The 18992-nt window shown below is 40.5% G+C and overlaps 1 protein-coding gene across 1 annotated transcript in view; it reads left to right on the top strand.

The window, feature by feature from the left end:
• asic2 (acid-sensing (proton-gated) ion channel 2) overlaps positions 1-18992 on the top strand; it is a 230702-nt gene that overhangs the window by 174109 nt on the left and 37601 nt on the right. The window contains exon 3 of the mRNA XM_037544501.1: positions 1547-1674. Within this exon, the coding sequence (XP_037400398.1) occupies positions 1547-1674 (128 nt within the window). The remainder of the gene's footprint in view (positions 1-1546; positions 1675-18992) is intronic.

Raw genomic sequence — 18992 nt, 5'->3', positions numbered from 1 at the left:
CAGGTGCAAGGTTTTAAAGGTGCAGTGAGCTAGTGGAGCTGTCAACCAACTCGAGACGAGTAGAAAAGAGAAGTGATGTTTCCTCACCTTAACATTCTGCATGTCTACTGCTTCACGGCCAGAGTATGTGAGTGGAGTGGAACGATGGACTTTTCCGCTCCTTACTCATACATCAGAGAAAACCCACTCCATGTCCACTCTGTATGATTTATTCTTAAGATATTTATGTCTTGAACATGTGGACAAGACTCTTCGTATCATGAATTATATATGAGAAACATTTTGGGCTACGACAGCTTTGTTTTTTGGAAGATGTAGGCGTGAAATGACCGTCCAATCACGAGCCAGAAAACTGCAATGGGTAAATACAATCTTTATCATTTTCACAGCAAAATGGATCACACGAGACAAACTGTGTGTAATATCTGTAGAACTTTGTTCCAGTATTTGAAGCTTCTCCGTATGCAAGTGTGCTAAACAGTTCTGCAGTGGAAACACTGTGTAAATAGGTATTGTGTAGCAGTCACTGTGCTGCATCACTCGTACAGCATCATGCAGAGGTACTTAATGTGGAAAAAGAACTGGCTTGTTGGATGGGGTGGCATTGGAGTGATTTTGGAGTAAGGGACACTTGATGTCGACGTCGATGTTGATGTCTTTCTAAAGACTTTATAAAAATAGCCAAAAAAATCATGTTCCACCCCCCACTCAGCTCACATATTCTCATCACAGCACATGGCACTGCATCTTCTCACACACAGCTGAACTATGCGTTCAGCAACTTTAATGGAATATATTGTAATGAAAAGTGGGAAGTGAACTGGAGTTCCATCTTTGTGGGTGAGCAGGCAAGGTTTTTTTTTATTGTGTTTAAATGTAATTTTTTTATTGTGGTAGTTGTACACAGTGTTTTGACAAGAGGAAAGCTGCAGCTGTGCCTAATATTTTGGAGAGGTGTGAACCGTTTCTACAGCAGTGGGTTCTCACCTCTCCCCTTTGCAGACACAATTCAATTCAAGTTTATTTGTATAGCGCTTTTTACAACAATGTTGTCACAAAGCAGCTTTACAGAAGTTTGAAAACACAGACATTCAACATACACACAAACAAATTGTTGCCAACAGTGTCCTGGTTAATCTAATGAATTAATTGAAAGACAGAGTTACAGGGAAAGTGGGGTAGAGTAAATTCCCAAGAAAACACAAGTAAATTGATTGAATTATGTAATCAACTGCATTTCTGATTTTTTCACCTATTTTCTGCACAATCCTCAATCAAATACATATCCACACCATGCACACAGCTCATAAACTGTGTGTTTAGTCTCATGTGATGGTTTTATGGTTGACAGGCAGAATATGTCCAATTTACACCTGAAACTGTCGTCGAAGGCTTATTACATCATACCCTCAGAGGCAGACCCAAGTAAAATGTTTCAGGTAGTGGCGTGAGACATTTCCACTGACCAGTGTGAACTTGGTGGTCAGTGCTAGGAATGCTTCAGCTCACTTTAATGAACAAATGTTTCTCTATCTCATCTGTGCAGAGGAGACAGCGTTTGAGGCCGGTGTGCGGGTGCAGATCCACAGTCATGCGGAGCCTCCGTTCGTTCATGAGCTCGGCTTCGGGGTGGCACCTGGCTTCCAGACCTTCGTAGCCACACAAGAGCAGCGGGTGAGTGACGACCAATCAGTGTGCATTCTCAGTTACTGTGGAAATGTGGGCCTTTACCTCCACCTTTGCCTCACTCATCCATTCTTCTACTCCAGCCCCTCCCATTTCAAGGCAGGGGTGGCCGTTCTGCCCGTCTCGAGTGCTCTCACTGTTAATCTGAAGTGTTTGGCTTTCATTACCTTCCACTGGGTTCAGCAGATTGAGCTCTGCACTCAGTAAAGCCTTACATGTGTGTCCAGTGGGATTTTTGTACACATATCAGTTTCGTTCTGCACCACTCCTCTTTCATCACCCAGCTGTCCACAGCTCTGATGTTGGAGTGATTATGTCCTTCATTTTGGTTTATGTCTCCCTTCCTCTCTTGGCTGTCTGAGCTGTTCTGGTGTCTATCTGCGTGACCTTGCTCTCAGCTGTCCATGCTAGTGCGTTGCAGTCTGTCCGTCTGGTGCTCTGTCAGTTAGTGCTGAGCTAATGTCTAATTTCAGAGCAGTACAGCCTAATGGATACTCACTAATAGCTCATACTGATTAGGGCTGTTGAACACTGAGAAATAAGTACCCAGTCTCAGAGCTCAACCGTGTACGCTCTCAGAAAAAAAGGTCCTGAACTGTCACTGGGGTGGTACCATCAATGGAACATCTTCATTATCTTTTGTTAAGGAACATAATTGTATTATTTCCCATTACTATTATATTTTTTGAGTCATACTGACTTCACACACCCTGTCTTGTCTCAAGCTTTTTTTATTTTATTGGTCCGTTTTAAAACATTAGGTTATGAAAAGAGAAAAATTTGTGTTTTTTCTCTGGGGGGAAAAAACAACCTTGTTTACAGTACACAGTTGGCCCTTAAAACCACTGTTGTACCTTTGATGTAACATTTACATTGCTTCTACATTGATGAATAAAAAATGTACCTGCACAGAATCTTTATTTCTAACAGTGCACAGAGACTTGGATTCATAGGAACGTCTACTAAAACTTCTTATAACAACATCTACTGCAACTATAGTCATAATAACATCTTGGGAAGCTTGCTGTCTTAGTGATATCTTCTGTTTATGCTAATAGTAACATCTAGTCAAACTTGTAGTAAAATCTCCTGATAGTAATAGTAGCTTCATTAATAGGAACATCAGCTGAAACATTTACGGTGTATTTCTAGTAACATCTACTGAAACTTGCCATTATAGTAACATCTGAAGTCTGTTGTTGTTATGAACATCTACTGAAACTGTTAGTTATAGTAACATCTATTGAAAGTTGTAGTTATAGTAACATTTACTAAAGCTTGTAGTCATAGTAAAACTATTGACAGTTGTTGCCATAGTACCATTTACCTTTTACTTGTTGTCTATAGTCTGATTCAGATGGGGTTCATTTATATCTTGGGATAATTTCCTCCTTTATAGGTGCCACTCTGTGATTGTATTTCTGTCTGGCTCGGCCATGTAAAATGGATTTTTTTTTACTCTCTTGACTATTAATCTAATTATTTTAGTCTCTATTTAGTTACTTGCTTTGTGTAGGGAAATATTTTTTTTACTGCTGCTACTTTTCTAGAGCGTGTATCCATGTTAACCTTCCTGTAGTGTTCGGGTCAAATCTGACCGATTTACAACTTAAAACACTCATAAATATTGTGTTTTATATCTGATTGCCTCAAGGCCTTATGATATCCTCCACGCTATGCACTTGAACATATAAAAGTGATGATCACCTCTTCCATTGAATTTTGAGTGTTTAATCAATCATTACACCTGTGGTGTTCCCGGTCAACAGTGACTGCCATAGGAAATGAATGGGTATCCAGACTCTATTCATCCATCAGACAGAAAACATCCTCATACACACCGCCCCAACTCACTCACTCTATTTGTATTTTCACTGCAGTTATTTTATGTCTAATTCTATAAATTCAGGTTAAACACTACTTTGAGACGTTGTTCACAGCTAAAGAATGTTGAATAAAAATATGGTGGTGAAAAATGTTTTTTGTGCTAATTTAAGAGCAGTTAAAACAGACCGGTCAATTTTGACCGGGAACACTAAAGTAAGGGGTGGGAGGTGAAGAGGAGGGTTAAACACTTCTCATGTGATGGATGCTCTGGTAAAGTTTCCATGTACTTGTCAGGGTGGACGAGCTTTGTTTCCTTCCTCTCTAAACTGGGAGAACATTAGCAGGAGCGAGACGCCACAGCTGTTTATACAGATATAAAGCATTACTTTCTATTCACAACATCAACTTTTAGTTTTCTGCAATGACCACATGTGACACAAATATGGATCATGGATTTGTACAAAATACATCCCACTAGAAACTTGTTTGTGCTGTGATAATTTTGTCATCCTGATGCAGGAGCTAATGAGATCACTGATGTGTTAAATACACTGCTCAAAAAAATAAAGGGAACACTCAAATAACACATCCTAGATCTGAATGAATGAAATATTCTCATTGAATACTTTGTTCTGTACAAAGTTGAATGTGCTGACAACAAAATCACACAAAAATCATCAATGGAAATCACATTTATTAACCAATGGAGACCTGGATTTGGAGTCACACACAAAATTAAAGTGGAAAAACACACTACAGGCTGATCCAACTTTGATGTAATGTCCTTCAAAAGTCAAAATGAGGCTCAGTATTGTGTGTGGCCTCCACGTGCCTGTATGACCTCCCTACAACGCCTGGGCATGTTCCTGATGAGGTGGCGGATGGTCTCCTGAGGGATCTCCTCCCAGACCTGGAATAAAGCATCCGCCAACTCCTGGACAGTCTGTGGTGCAACGTGACGTTGGTGGATGGAGCGAGACATGATGTCCCAGATGTGGTCAATCGGATTCAGGTCTGGGGAACGAACGGGCCAGTCCATAGCTTCAATGCCTTCATCTTGCAGGAACTGCTGACACACTCCAGCCACATGAGGTCTAGCATTGTCCTGCATTAGGAGGAACCCAGGGCCAACCGCATCAGCATATGGTCTCACAAGGGGTCTGAGGATCTCATCTCAGGACCTAATGGCAGTCAGGCTACCTCTGGCGAGCACATGGAGGGCTGTGCGGCCCTCCAAAGAAATGCCACCCCACACCATTACTGACCCACTGCCAAACCGGTCATGCTGAAGGATGTTGCAGGCAGCAGATCGCTCTCCACGGCGTCTCCAGACTCTGTCACGTCTGTCACATGTGCTCAGTGTGAACCTGCTTTCATCTGTGAAGAGCACAGGGCACCAGTGGCAAATTTGCCAATCCTGGTGTTCTCTGGCAAATGCCAAGCGTCCTGCACGGTGTTGGGCTGTGAGCACAACCCCCATCCGTGGACGTCGGGCCCTCATACCATCCTCATGGAGTCGGTTTCTAACCGTTTGTGCAGATGCACATTTGTGGCCTGCTGGAGGTCATTTTGCAGGGCTCTGGCAGTGCTCCTCCTGTTCCTCCTTGCACAAAGGTGGAGGTAGCAGTCCTGCTGCTGGGTTGTTGCCCTGCTACGGCCTCCTCCACGTCAGACACAGCAAACCTTCTTGCCACAGCTCACATTGATGTGCCATCCTGGATGAGCTGCACTACCTGAACCACTTGTGTGGGTTGTAGAGTCCGTCTCATGCTACCACGAGTGTGAAAGCACCACCAACATTCAAAAGTGACCAAAACATCAGCCAGAAAGCATCGGTACTGAGAAGTGGTCTGTGGTCCCCACCTGCACAACCACTCCTTTATTGAGTGTGTCTTGCCAGTAATTTCCACCTGTTGTCTTTTCCACTTGCACAACAGCTGTGAAATTGATTGTCAATCAGTGTTGCTTCCTAAGTGGACAGTTTGATTTCACAGAAGTTTGATTTACTTGGAGTTATATTGTGTTGTTTAAGTGTCCCCTTTATTTTTTGAGCAGTGTAGATATATGTATTAAAAAAACATGGATGTGTTAATATATTATAGGTGACTTCCTGACAAACGCCTCCAGTCTAATTAGGCCTATAGTTAAATCTACTGAATCTTGTTGCCATAATAACATCTACCAATAATTCTGTTTGTAGAAACATCTACTGAAAATTGTATGGTAAAATGTATTGAAACTTGATGTGCTAACATTTACAGATGATTGTCATCCAATATCTATGGTAACTGATCATAGTAGCATTTACTAAAATATGTCGCCTGATAAGGATCTGATCTGGGAGATAAGGGTCTTTTAGGTCATGAATCCTTGTTGTCATGGTAATATTGAGACCTTTTTGGAACTAGTAGTCCTAATAACATAAATATTTGCTGTTATTGGTGATGTTGGGTCCATTCTTTCTTTTACTATAGCTCTCTAGCAGCAAGAACAAATTATTTTTGCTGTAAAACTGGCCAGAGGTGACTTACCAATAATGAATGTAGCAGCTGCCTACAGCACAGTAGTCATAGGAGAGAAGACATAAAAAGTCATAGGTGTTATGTGCCTCCAGCTTGACAGCTTGGACTAAACTGAGCAAAGGAGAGTCCCAGGTGCCGTGGAGGGTCAGTGGTAGTGTTCCCTTGTCAGAGACTTTGGTACTGGATGTCCTCTGAGCTGCTGTTGCTCTTATCACAAAGTGTCAGCATGACAGAGTCCAGCGCTTATCAGCTACGTGTCCGCAAGACAGAGGACTGGAGCTCGTTCTCCGGAGTCGCTTCTGTCTTACTACTTTTGATGCGCTCTCTCTCTCTCTCTCGCTCTCTCTCTCTCTCGCTCGCTCGCTCTCTCTCTCTCTCTCGCTCGCTCGCTCTCGCAGGCCCTTTAGTTTTTTTTTGGTTTTATCTGGCTGTCTTGTCTGACAGGGCCTTCTGGATGACCTTCCCTTGCTAACAGTAAGGGCCAAATCCAGCATGCGTGACTAGATTGCCTGTGCAAATTTAAGCAAGAGCCAAGAATCTATCACCCTCTCACCTTTAAGCTAGTCCTCAGTTTTCCAACCTGCATCTCTGCAAAGAAGACCTGCTTGAGGCAATTTTTCACAGAAACTTCTGCAACCTTCATTAAAACCAATGCTACATAAATTATGCTTTTTTTTTCATAAAATTAAATAAGTGTGTTTTTTTGGCAGAAAGAGCAACAAAAAAAAGTAACAGTTGGGAATGTGCTGGCCATTCTTTCTAGGCAAATTAATACTCAGTCTAAGGGACTGTTGTTGGATTGTGTAGATTTTGAGATACTTTCAAGCTCAAGTTCCAAGGAAAAGCTGCTGGATTGGTTAATTATTTATTTATTAATTAGCTTGTTAATTGATCTGTAACTACTAAGAAAAATTTTTTAAATTATGTTTTTAAAAAAATAAGCAGCAAAGCTCACACTGAGGCCTCTGAAAGTATTGCTTCCTCTTACCTCAAAATTCGAGAACAGATAAGTGAAGTTCTTTTATAATGTTGAATGCTCTGATAAAGTTAATAAAAACTGTTAAGTTTTTAAAGTTAATAAAACTGTCCTAGTTGAATTTAAGGGGGGAACAAAGCTTTGCATTACAGCTTTAATAGGTGGTTAGAACACTTTGTGTCTTTGGATTATGCAGCATACGAGAATGTGTACTGGATGTGTACAGAGAGCCCTCGTTTTCAGACTCAAGAGTTATGTGATGCAGACCAGCCCATCTCAAAGTCCAACTATATTTTCTCTGCTATCCTAGAGACTAGCTTTTTCATTGTCTTCATTTATTTACTATAATGAGATAACTAAGCTCGCCAGCTAGTGATAAAATAAAAAGCTCTACTCCTCTGGGGGCGGTGGATGGATGGATGGATGGATGGATGGATAGATAGAAAGATAGAAAGACATAACTGTACATAAGCTTATGTATACTGTGCAGAAAATATAAAAATAGAAATAAAAGAGACATAAGTTAGGCAAAAATAAATCAAAAAGAAAAGTTAAAGTATAAGAGAGTAGAAATAAAAGTATCTGTTCACATATTTACATAACATATAAGACAGATTTGTTGTATATATTCAGCAGACCTGAGCGGTATGAGGTGGTCTAAAAGCAAAATAAGTATTGACATTAACAATAAGCCAGATATTTTGGGGGCTGCTGCCTTTCCATGTGATGTACTGTAAAATTATCTGCTAACTAATAACAATGATTGTCACAAGCTGTCTAAATTATATCAATTTATAGCTGGTTAATTTATGTATTGCTGATAGCTAGATATTTGTTTCTTGCTTACTTTAAGCATAGTTTGAACTAACCCTAGTGGCAATAGCATCAGCTTTGCCTTTATTATTTACTGTTATAAATGCTTCTTTCTTTGGCACTTTCTTATCCTCATGTTTCATGCACTTGGCTATTCATTATAAATGTCATATTATAAATGGCTTTCATGTGCACATGCACTAGTATCTGTATATCTAATAGACGTTCAACAATTATTCAACTAAAATCTACGACCAAACTTATGTAACACCCTGCCTAACTCTCTGTGAAATAAAGGCAGGGCCCTGGGTCCCATTGACTAGGGGTGATGAACAGGATATGTTACAATTTGTTTGATGTAAACGAAATGAAATGGACTTAATGGCTCTAATGAAATTCAACTCAAAACGCCACCGGATGTCTCCCTTTTCTCTCCCACCCCAATAAAGTTTTAGTGCTTCATATAATATTCCTTAGTCTGAAGAACTATATGAACACAACATATAAAATGGAGTAGCAAAGCGGTAGGAAAAATACTAAAAGGAGATTTTGTATTTAGTGGTGTTATAGCTGTATCTAAAACAAAAGCTAGATCAAATGAGAACACAGGTAACCAAAACAATACGTTTTATGTCGTAGCCAACTTTCACTGTGAGTATAGTATGAATTAGAAGAGCTGAATTTTCAGTTTTAAAGAAAATGAAATATACTTCAGATGAATATTATTGTCCAAACCCCACAAGGTAGAATGTTTTATATATATATATATATATATATATGTGTATGTATATCTCCAAGGTACTAATTACCAACTATCTGAAACCCAAAATCAAATCCACAGCTCTGATCCAATACACATTTACATTTACGGTATTTGGCTGACACTCTTATCCAGAGCGACTTACAGTTTGACCATTTTTTTTACACAGGTAGGTGAAGGTGGTGTTAGGAGTCTTGCCCAAGGACTCTTATTGGTTTAGTGTAGGGTGTTTACCCAGGTGGGGATTGAACCCTAGTCTACAGCATAGAAGGCAGAGGAGTTACCCATTACACCAACCAACCACACACATAACTAGTTACTCCATAAATGACAATATTACCTCTCTGAACAGTGGGCCCACACACGCGCACTCACACTCACTCAGACATGTACCAAAACAAAACGTTGCAGGCCTGGATCGTAGCTCGTGTGCGTTGAGGCTCAAAACATTTATAACCACTTCACTTACTTAATGTAAGCAACACAAAACTTTCCTGGGTGCAAGCACAGTACTCACGACCTCTAGCGAAAGTTCAGGATCTCTGGTGCGAGCAGGTGGACGTAGGAACAGGTCGACAGCAGTTACGGCTGAGAGCGAGGCTCGTGCAAATGGTGAAATGTCCAGGCAGTCGCTTACAGTCCTCTCTTTAGCGGCTCCAGTTCTGTGTAGCTCATTGGGCTTTCCAGTAACACTCTCCGTGGTCTAACTGTCCGTCTACCACATTTTGGGACACCTTTGAAACCCGAACTAGCTGCGTTACCGCGTGGTTGAACTCGCTTAGCTCACTCTGTCTCTCTTCTGCTCTCCACACAACTCCTAGTCCCGCCCACAAATCAGACTTTTTTTATTGACAGATGACAGAACCAATCACCTAGCACAACCACAAAAACGTATATATACATATATGTATATATACATCTCAAGGGAAATCAGTGAATTACGGTGTGTGAGCGCATACCAACTACTGCACAAATTAAAATGAGCTTTTCTAGAATTTCCTATGGAACAAAATAAATAAATAAATCCGTGAAGCGAAACACCACATAAACACTAGTGAATACACACACACACCAGGGGGCAGTGAGCACACTTGCCCGGAGCGGTGGGCAGTCCTATCCATGGTGCCCGGGGAGCAGTTGGGGGTTAGGAGTCTTGCTCAAGGACACCTCAGTCATGGACTGTTGGCGCTGGGGATCAAACCGACAACCTTCCGGTCACAGGGCCAGTTCCCCAACCTCCAGCCCACAACTTTTTTTTTTATATATATTTATGTGGTAAGTTAAGTGATACTTTTTAAATCCCACAAATGGGGGAGTTAACAATAGCATGATGACAGCCTCAAGAACAAAATCCTCATAAGCATGGGAGCATTTCACGCTAAACTCAGGAAAAAAGGTTATCAGTTACTTGCAAAAGCCAACCTCAGCTGGCTATGGGATGTTGGGGCATCTTAAGAGGAAACATGATGGGTCACTGGATGAAGAAGATTCATCACAGTAAGATAGCTGTGCTAGCTGGTTAGCTAAGGTTAATGTTAAAAGCTGTCTTACTTCATGTTATGACCTGTAACATTTTCTATTTCGGAATGCTGTTCTCTGGAATCAGGAAAAGTTCATTAAAACAGTGAATTTTTGTATGTTGTTCATTTTTATTGTCTTTGTTAGTTAGCAAATGCATAAACCAACTTCCAGCTAAATTTAAAAGCTGATAGCTACATAAGAGTCATTTGGTAATGGAGTGATTCATAATCTGATGGTAAACGCTGTTGTAAACAAGTTAACTGTGTCTGTTTGTTTTCAGTGTTGTTTTTGTGAAGCTGAAGCTGAGTCAGAAAGCCTGCCTTGAGCCTGCTTCTGTAGACAGGCATTGGGCCAGCGTCTTTTAGTTTTCCAACTACAAGCCAAAACAAATGTAATAACACAGTTGTTTTACGTATGCATAAAGTAGACCACTGTTTTTTTTTGGGGGGGGGGGGGGGGTTTGTGTCAATCAGTGCCAGATTCACCCCAATTAGTTCAGTCTCTACTTATTAACTAACCAAGATCAGCAAACCGGTTTAGTACCACTTGAGGGGGCTATACTGAGGAACCTCTAAATTACTACAAATATAGAATTTGAACATTTACAGTTTGTTTGTGCATTGGTTTGCTTACAGCATATTTGCTAGCCCACAGCCCACTGGGGTCTCTCAGTTACTTGCTCCAGCATTGCTATTGTACTGCTTGTTTTTGTGAGATTTGTGCTACATTGATTCCCACCCACGATTTAGCTTTAGTACTTATGGAGCCTGTTGCAGCAACAGAAGCAACAGCATTCTATCAATATGCATGGTCAACTTTTGCTTGCTGTTTGATTTCGGTCACTCATTCAAATCTGCATTTTGTCCCAACAGCTGTTGAGTCTGTTCCTTGTGTTAGTGTGACCAGCCTGTGCCAAGGCTTCAATGGTGTGTTCGTTGGAGACTAACAGCCGTTAGGACTTGGCTTCACTTTTTATGCAAAGTGAAAATTGTACTTTCTGTTGTGCTTCAACTTTGATTGCTTTTCATTGTTTTGACTTAAACACTTCACCACTTTTGACAGTTCTTTCATCAATCAGTCAGTTGGCAGAACGCTGCTGAATTTTGTGAAGATCACTGAAGAGGGCTTGCAATTATGTCAGAACGAGGCACATTAATCAGAGATAAAGAAACAAATGCAGCTTGAAAATGTGAATGAATAAAAGTTATAAAGACAAAGAAACAAAAGGCCACTCTGTTGAATGTTCTAGAAGCGTGGAGTTTTAGGGTTACAGAATGGAGTGTTTTCTCTTTTCTAATTAATATTTTAGTGTTCTCAGACAATGAAAAGGTCAGTTATCATTTGCAGTGATGTTCTAGCTGGGGGGTAAATGACTCACTGCTGCTGCAGTCTTGCTTAAAAAGCCTCAGTGTGAGGGAGAAAAAGAGTGAAGGAGGTTAAGAAGGAGAAAAATTAAAGGTGGGATTGTTTGGGCTTTTCAGGGTCTGTAGTGATTTAGTCATGGGATGCAGCCGGTTTTCCTTTGGTTGGAGAGGTGCGATCTCACAGACAACAATCTGCATTAGAACAGAAACATTCCAGACTAAATGAACAGGTCGACATGACCGGCATGCTGAGAATTGGTTCAGGATGCGTTTGTTACTGGTCTGAATAATTAAGACATTCACTAAAGGTCATTAAAGGTCTTCTAGAATTAAGTCTTTATACTTTCTGCTGCAGTGTTTAAGATTTTAATTCTGATATGTTTACAAGCCACTTGCGGGTCAAGTCTCATGTCTCTGGGATCCAAGTTAGAGTAAAGTCGAGTTTGTAAGGTGTGAGTCAGAGTAAAATCTTGAGGGTCTGAGTATAAGTAAAGTCTTGAGTCTCTGAGGTGTGAGTGAAGGTTAGAGTCTTGAGTCCCTGAGGTGCGAGTCTGAGTTAAGTCTCAGGTCACTGAGGTGCGAGTCAGAGTAAAGTCATGAGTCTCTGAGGGGCGAGTCATAGTAAAGTCTCCAGTCTTAGAGCTACGAGTCATAGTAAAGTCTCGAGTCTCTGAGATGCGAGTTGGAGTAAAGCCTCGAGTCTCTGAGGTGCAAGTCTGAGTAAAGCCTCGGGTCTTTGAGGTGTGAGTCACACTAAAGTCTCGAGTCTTTAAGATACAAGTCACAGTAAAGTTTTGAGCCTCTAAGGTGCAAATCAGAGTCAAGTTTCAAGTCTCTAAGGGTGCGAGTCATAGCAAAGTCTCAAGCCTATGAGGTACAAGTTTAAGTCTCACAATCTGAGTGAAGTGTAGAGTCTCTGAGGAATGAGTGGAGCCTCGAATGATCCTGGCTGTATGCTTGTTTATCTTGCATGGACAAAAAAAATCAGTCATACTCTGTTCCTTTTAATTGATATATTCATCTTGAGGAAGCAGGAGAGGCCATGATTTCTTCTGTGAGAGGTGCTCTTTATTAACACCAGCAGAAAAGGCACATAAGCACAATAGGGCTTAGCAGGAAAGGTCATTACTAGCCACAGCTCTGCACTCTACGGTAAACACAACACCCATGCTAAGTAGGGTTGGAAATCACAAGGCATCTCACAGTAATACAATATCACAATATGTTGCCCATCATGATATCACAATACTGTGATTCTGTAACTGCAACACAACCCTCTATGATACATCATGATATCTGTGTAACTGAAGGAAATAAAATACTCCTAAATAGGCAATTAGCAGGAAAAATGTATTCATTAGTGTCAGTTTCTCAGAATTTGACAACCAGTATAAAACAATGTAGCTTCATGCCTCTTCAGCACACATACTGACTACACAGGCCATCATTCCAACATAAAATAGCCATAAACTGCCAGAAAGTCAAACAGCTCTGGGGTTAAAATAAAAGAGTAGAACACAACTGTGCCTCACTAAAATCTATATAACTATAAAACTAAAATAAACCCAGCGATAGACTTAGTAATCCTGGTAGCCCTCGGGGAAGTAAAAGGAAGTTTTGCTTTGAAAACTGTAATAATTGTAGGTTGACTGAGTTGTGGCAATGTTAGCTGTTTTCTCAACAACCAGAACAGGATGATGATGAAGAAGGTGGCTATGCATGTTCTTTGTGTTGCCCGTTGACTTCATTTCACTGAGACAGTTTTTGCAAATCACATAGTCTTTGTCAGTTAAGGCCAGCCAGAGTCAGTTAAGGCCAGCCAGAGTCATGCAGGAAACCCACATTAAGGTTCGGTAGTCTGGCTAAATTTGGCATTCAGTGCTAGCTGATCTCAGTGTGATCATATATAGCTGGCTGCTGTATTGCGTGTGCCCTCTGACTCTCAGCACTTGCTGCCAGAGCTGGAAGAGAGAGATGGAGAGTTTGAGAGACAGTTTCCCTTCAGCTTCCTCATGCTATTCCACTCCACCCTGTGTATCACAGGGGTGGTGGGATGGTCACAGCAAATTTAGCTTTGGCTAATTAATTTCCTTTCATGCTTCAAGCACCTAAAAAAAGACCCAGAGACTTCCCACAGCGATGCCTTATTTTCCACCGCTCCTTCTCCTCGCGTTTGATCACTTCTTCAGCGCGGCCACTGCTCAGGCAGTCCGTGACTGCTCTGGCTGTAATTATGCAAAATGAGGTCAGCCCAACCAGTCTTCAACCAGGGCTTCCGCATAGACACAGTCATATTAATATGGCATTTTCACTTTGATAGCCATGCTCTTTAAGGGGTAGGAGCTTTTGCTGTTGTGCCAAAAGCTACTGTTAGAACATTGCACCCTGAGCAGCTCGCTAATTTAGAGTAGAGACATAAAGCCCTGTAGATATTTATATAACACTCAGCCTTTAACACCATTCACATGTTGCTTTCACAGTTTTCATTAATATGAGACCAATTTTGTTGCTGAAACTGTACATGTATGGAATGACTCTGTGATGCTAGTATATAGTATCTTTCAAACAGTTTGTAGGATTTTATAAAAGATTAATAAATGAATGTTGAACAGAGCTGTGAAAAAGCATTTACCCCATTCCTTCTTTTTTCCTCCACATTGAAGGCCTTTTGATCTTTGGGTAAGAAATATTAGAAAAAAACAAGACCTTATCAAACACAAAACACAGTTTGAAAATATTATTTAATTTATTTATGGAGCAAAGATCACTCATGTGAGAATAGAATTGCCCTGTTAAGATGAAAAACATGTAGCATGACCTTTAGCAGTAATAACTGCAAGGAATATTTCCTATAATTTGACATTGTTGTGGAATTTGAGCCCACTCTACGTTCTGGAACTGCTTTAATTCAGATATATTGGTAGGTTTTGAGGCCTTGGCACAGCACGTCTGTTGGGTTCCAGTCAGGACTTTGACAAGGCCACTCCAGAACGTTTGTTTTGTTTCTTTTCAGCTATTCATATGTGGATTTGCTTTTCTGTTTTGATCCAAAGGCAGCAAAACAACCTCCGTTTCTCTTTACTTTCTCTCTCTACCACCACCATGTTTGAATATTGGCATGCTTTTCCTACTGTGAAACACAGTACTTGCTTTACAGGAGATATGAAGGGACCTCTGATGTCCAGAAAGTTACTCTTTGACCTGGTCTGTTCATAGAAGGCTTAGGAGTTGTCCAGTTGCTTTTTGCAAATTATATTTCTGTTGGTTAGCAATGTTTTCTGACTTGCTGCTCTTTCATGAATGCCATAACTGCATCATTAAGACTAGTTTTATCTGAGGTTGGAGAGATCTGCAGTTCCTTAGCTGTTCTCCCGGACCCTTGGTCACTTCCTAGATCACGAACAGGTGACTAATAGGTCACTAATAGGTGGACCACAGTCCGAGTCTGGACCCAGACGCTGTCCTATGCAGACCTCAACCTACAACCCATAAACTATGGACGATTATTTAATTTCAACACGCGGTCCCATTATAATGGGCAAAATTTTTCTAGCCATTACGGTACCTGTTAGCAGTCCAGGAAACTCACAGACCTATCGCATGCATTGTAAATATCATATGTGACGCTACTCAGCCAATGAGATCTGTGCATTACGTTGAGCACTGAGATTCAGTGAGTGATGCACACACAGGGGAAGGATGACGCGAGACACAGATTCAGAGAAGAAAGTGAGCCAGATTATTGTACATGGTGAGCTCTAAAAAGATAAAACTGACAGTAAATATTGTTGAAATATTACTGAATAGTACTTTATTTGATTTGACCTTCAATTGTTCAATACATAAGATGTCTACAGTGGGGCAAAAAAGTATTTAGTCAGCCACTGATTGTGCAAGTTCTCCTACTTAGAAAGATGAGAGGTCTGTAATTTTCATCATAGGTACACTTCAACTATGAGAGACAAAATGAGAAAAAAAATCCAGGAAATCACATTGTAGGATTTTTAAAGAAACCAAACGGGTAAACTATGGCCTAATGCTTCCTATATTAGATCTTAGTGAGAATTTAATATTCCCTTTTAGTCAATGATTAACTATTTGATTATTGATCTGGGGGCAGTCATGGGTTGGAGGTTAGGGATCTGGCCCTGTGAATGGAAGGTTGCCGGTTCGATCCCCAGGGCCGACAGTCCATGACTGATGTGTCCTTGAGCAAGACACCTAACCCCAAACTGCTCCCCGGGTGCTGTGAATAGGGCTGCCCACCGCTCTGGGCAAGTGTGCTCACTGCCACCTAGTGTGTGTGTTCACTAGTGTGTATGTGGTGTCTGAAGTTATAATGAAAGCTGTGTCCAAAATGCTTCTTATTTCAAAGGTGGTGCCCAAATTTTAAGGCAGATGAGTTGATAAGCCATACTGTAAATACATAGTGTGTTATTCATCATATAAGCTACTTGTTGTTCCCAAAAGGTTTGAAATATTGAATAAAACATCTCATATTTAAATTTGCATTGTATATACTTTTATATTTAAAAAAACAATGATTTAAAATCAAGAAATTTCAGAAATATTATTGGTAGTGTATAAAATAATACAGGGTTGTGCTTTTAAGTTACTATGTGTCTGACCTTTAGTAAACCTTTACAGTACCTGGTGGTGACTTAAGTCACAAGAAATGCTCTAAAACATGTCTAGGGCACATTTTAAAGCAGTATGTGTCCACTTAATGGGCTATTTTTCTAGAATCTTCTGATTTTTATCCAAAGAAAATGTCAGGCGTCATTGCAAACTTTGGTGCACTTTTCTGCACTTCAGCTCTTGAGAAAGGCTCTTCATTAGCTTTAGAAAGGCTGGAGCATGGAAAGGCACTCTGCTTCTGTGTGGGCTCCCATTTGACCCATTGCTTCCCAGGGCAGTAGGACTGCTTCCATTCCAAAACTGTAGGAATGACTAAGTCTGTTCCATTCATCTTGAAATGTCACGCAACTGAAATCGTTTTGTAGAATTTAGGAAATAAAAGTGCATAGGAGGGCCCAGTAGGAAACCTTGCACTTCACTTAAGATTTACTTCGGAGTTTACTCACACAGCCACAAAGAGGGAGAGAGAGAGAGATGGGCTGGTAATGGAAGCCATTAAAAGTGTTGTAATGCAGGGGAGAGAACAGGGCCACAGTTGGTGGCTTCCACCTTTTTAACCTATTGATTGCAGCTGCCCAAAACGGATCTTCTGCTTGGCTTAACTGTCAGAAAGAGCAGATCTGATTCCTGAAAGCAGAAGATAGCTTTAACATCAGAATGTGAAATCACTCCCTCACATGCCACTTTATTGGAAACCCCTTCCCTGCAGCACCACCTCTATGGTGCATAGTAAGGGACTGTAGCCCACCTCTTGGCTTGACATTTTTGTTTGCCCTTCCACTCTCAACTTGGAGTCTAAAAACTCAAACACTGCCACATCTTTACACTCATACCAGCACCACATACATTACCATATTTGTAGTTTGTGATTGCTGTTTTTAAATTTGCTAGTGCCTTGATATTTTTGCCATATCATCCACCGTTAGTTTATGGTGAGATTAGTTTTCTCAAAAACATATGACATGGGTAGGAGAATTTTAGCATTCGGTGCATGTTTCTGTTTTTACATCATCCAGGAAAGTTGAACTAAGGTTTAAGAGGCCACTGGTGCAGTCTTACCTATTGAATGTTGCATCCCTGAACTAACTGCAGTTTTTTCTTGTTTCTTGCCAGGGAATTCCTCTGTTTGTTCAGCATCTCTGTATAATGAAATGGTTGAGATATAAACAAAGTCATTCAGAGTGGTTTGATGTGCAATGCTCAGCTCTAGAGAATGATGGGATGCAGACATCTAAGGAGCTGTAAAAGCTACCTCAGAAAGTTATCACATTAAATAGTTATTGATGCACTGCCTGATGCCTGAGACACTGTTTTACAATAGTTTTGAGAGAAAGTTTTGGGTTAAAACAGTTTATGCAAAGAATTACAGCATCCATTGGGTTGCTTTGGCTGGCCATTTGAGTGATGCTGCACTGTATGTGGCTGCTGTATAATGCAGCTTTATGGCTGCTTGGACTGGTGGTATTTGGCTGCATACGGTGCTCCATCACAGCTACAAAGCTAGCTTGAGCAATGCCAGAACCCAAACACACACTCTGGGCTAAGGGCATTTCGTTCTTACAAACTTTCCTAGGCCTGTGTGATGTAATACTGTAGTTGCAGAGCCCCTCAGCCAGAGAGGGACTGTTCCCGTTTTCAAACTTGTGTGTATTGTTTCATTTATTGTTGCTTATGTATTTTCTTACTTTTGGGAAGCATTCTTAGGTTTTAGAAAGATGCCTTAAAAGAGAAAATATATTATTATTATTATTTAAAAGGAATTCATGGCAAAAAAATGCACCATTTCACATCAAAGTGCTCCAAATGACTGTTTACATATCAATAATTGAATTATGCAGAAATCGTAAAATCGGTATATAATTACATGATACCTTTGTCATTGGTATAATACAGAAAGCAGTGCTGTACTTTTATCAGCAGCCTTCCTCAAGGTGAACTTGCAGTGAAACCTTAAATGAAGCAGTTGTGATCTTCTATTTCACTTATTGCTGGGCAATAGTAAAAATGAAATCACATATTTTCTAAATATATCACAGTATCACAGGATCAGATGATGTTTACGTTTGTATTATTGAAGGTAATTAACTCCCTCCTGAGTGCTGCTAGTCTATGCATAAAAGACATGGCCTGACCGCCTGTTTACCTGGACTGTTGTGTTCTGTTTATGTTTGTAGAATGTTATCATGGATAGAATGCTCTTTATCCATCAGTAAAATCAATATTTTGTTTTGCTAATACATCCCCAGTTCCAATGAAGTTGGGACATTGTGTAAAACATAAATAAAAACAGAATACGATGATTTGCAAATCCTTTTCAACGTATTTTCATTTGAATACGCTACAGAGCAAAGATATTTAATGTTCAAACAGATAAACTTTGTTTTTTGCAAATATTCATTCATTTTGAATTTGATGCCTGTAACAGGTTACAAAGAAGTTGGGACATGGTCAACAGAAGACTGGGAAAGGTGAGAGATGCTCAAAAAACACCTGTTTGGAACATTCCACAGGTGAACAGGTTAATTGGAAACAGGTGAGTGTCATGATTGGGTATAAAGGGAGCATCCCTGAAAGGCTCAGTCGTTCACAAGCAAGGATTTGTGAACACACTTTGTGAACAACTGCGTGAGCAAATAGTCCAACAGTTTAAGAACAACGTTTCTCAACATGTATTTGCAAGGAATTTAGGGATTTCATCATCTACAGTCCATAATATCATCAAAAGATTCAGAGAATCTGGAGAAATCTCTGCAAGCAAGCGGCAAGGCAGAAAACCAACATTGAATGCCCGTGACCTTCGATCCCTCAGGCGACACTGCATTAAAAACCAACATCATTCTGTAATGGATATTACAGAATGGGCTCAGGAACACTTCAGAAAACCA

Source organism: Pygocentrus nattereri, chromosome 14, assembly GCF_015220715.1.
Source record: "Pygocentrus nattereri isolate fPygNat1 chromosome 14, fPygNat1.pri, whole genome shotgun sequence".
NCBI classification, from domain to species: Eukaryota; Metazoa; Chordata; class Actinopteri; order Characiformes; family Serrasalmidae; genus Pygocentrus; species Pygocentrus nattereri.
The sequence above is the reverse complement of the archived record's forward strand: the minus strand, read 5'-3'. Positions and strand labels throughout refer to the sequence as shown.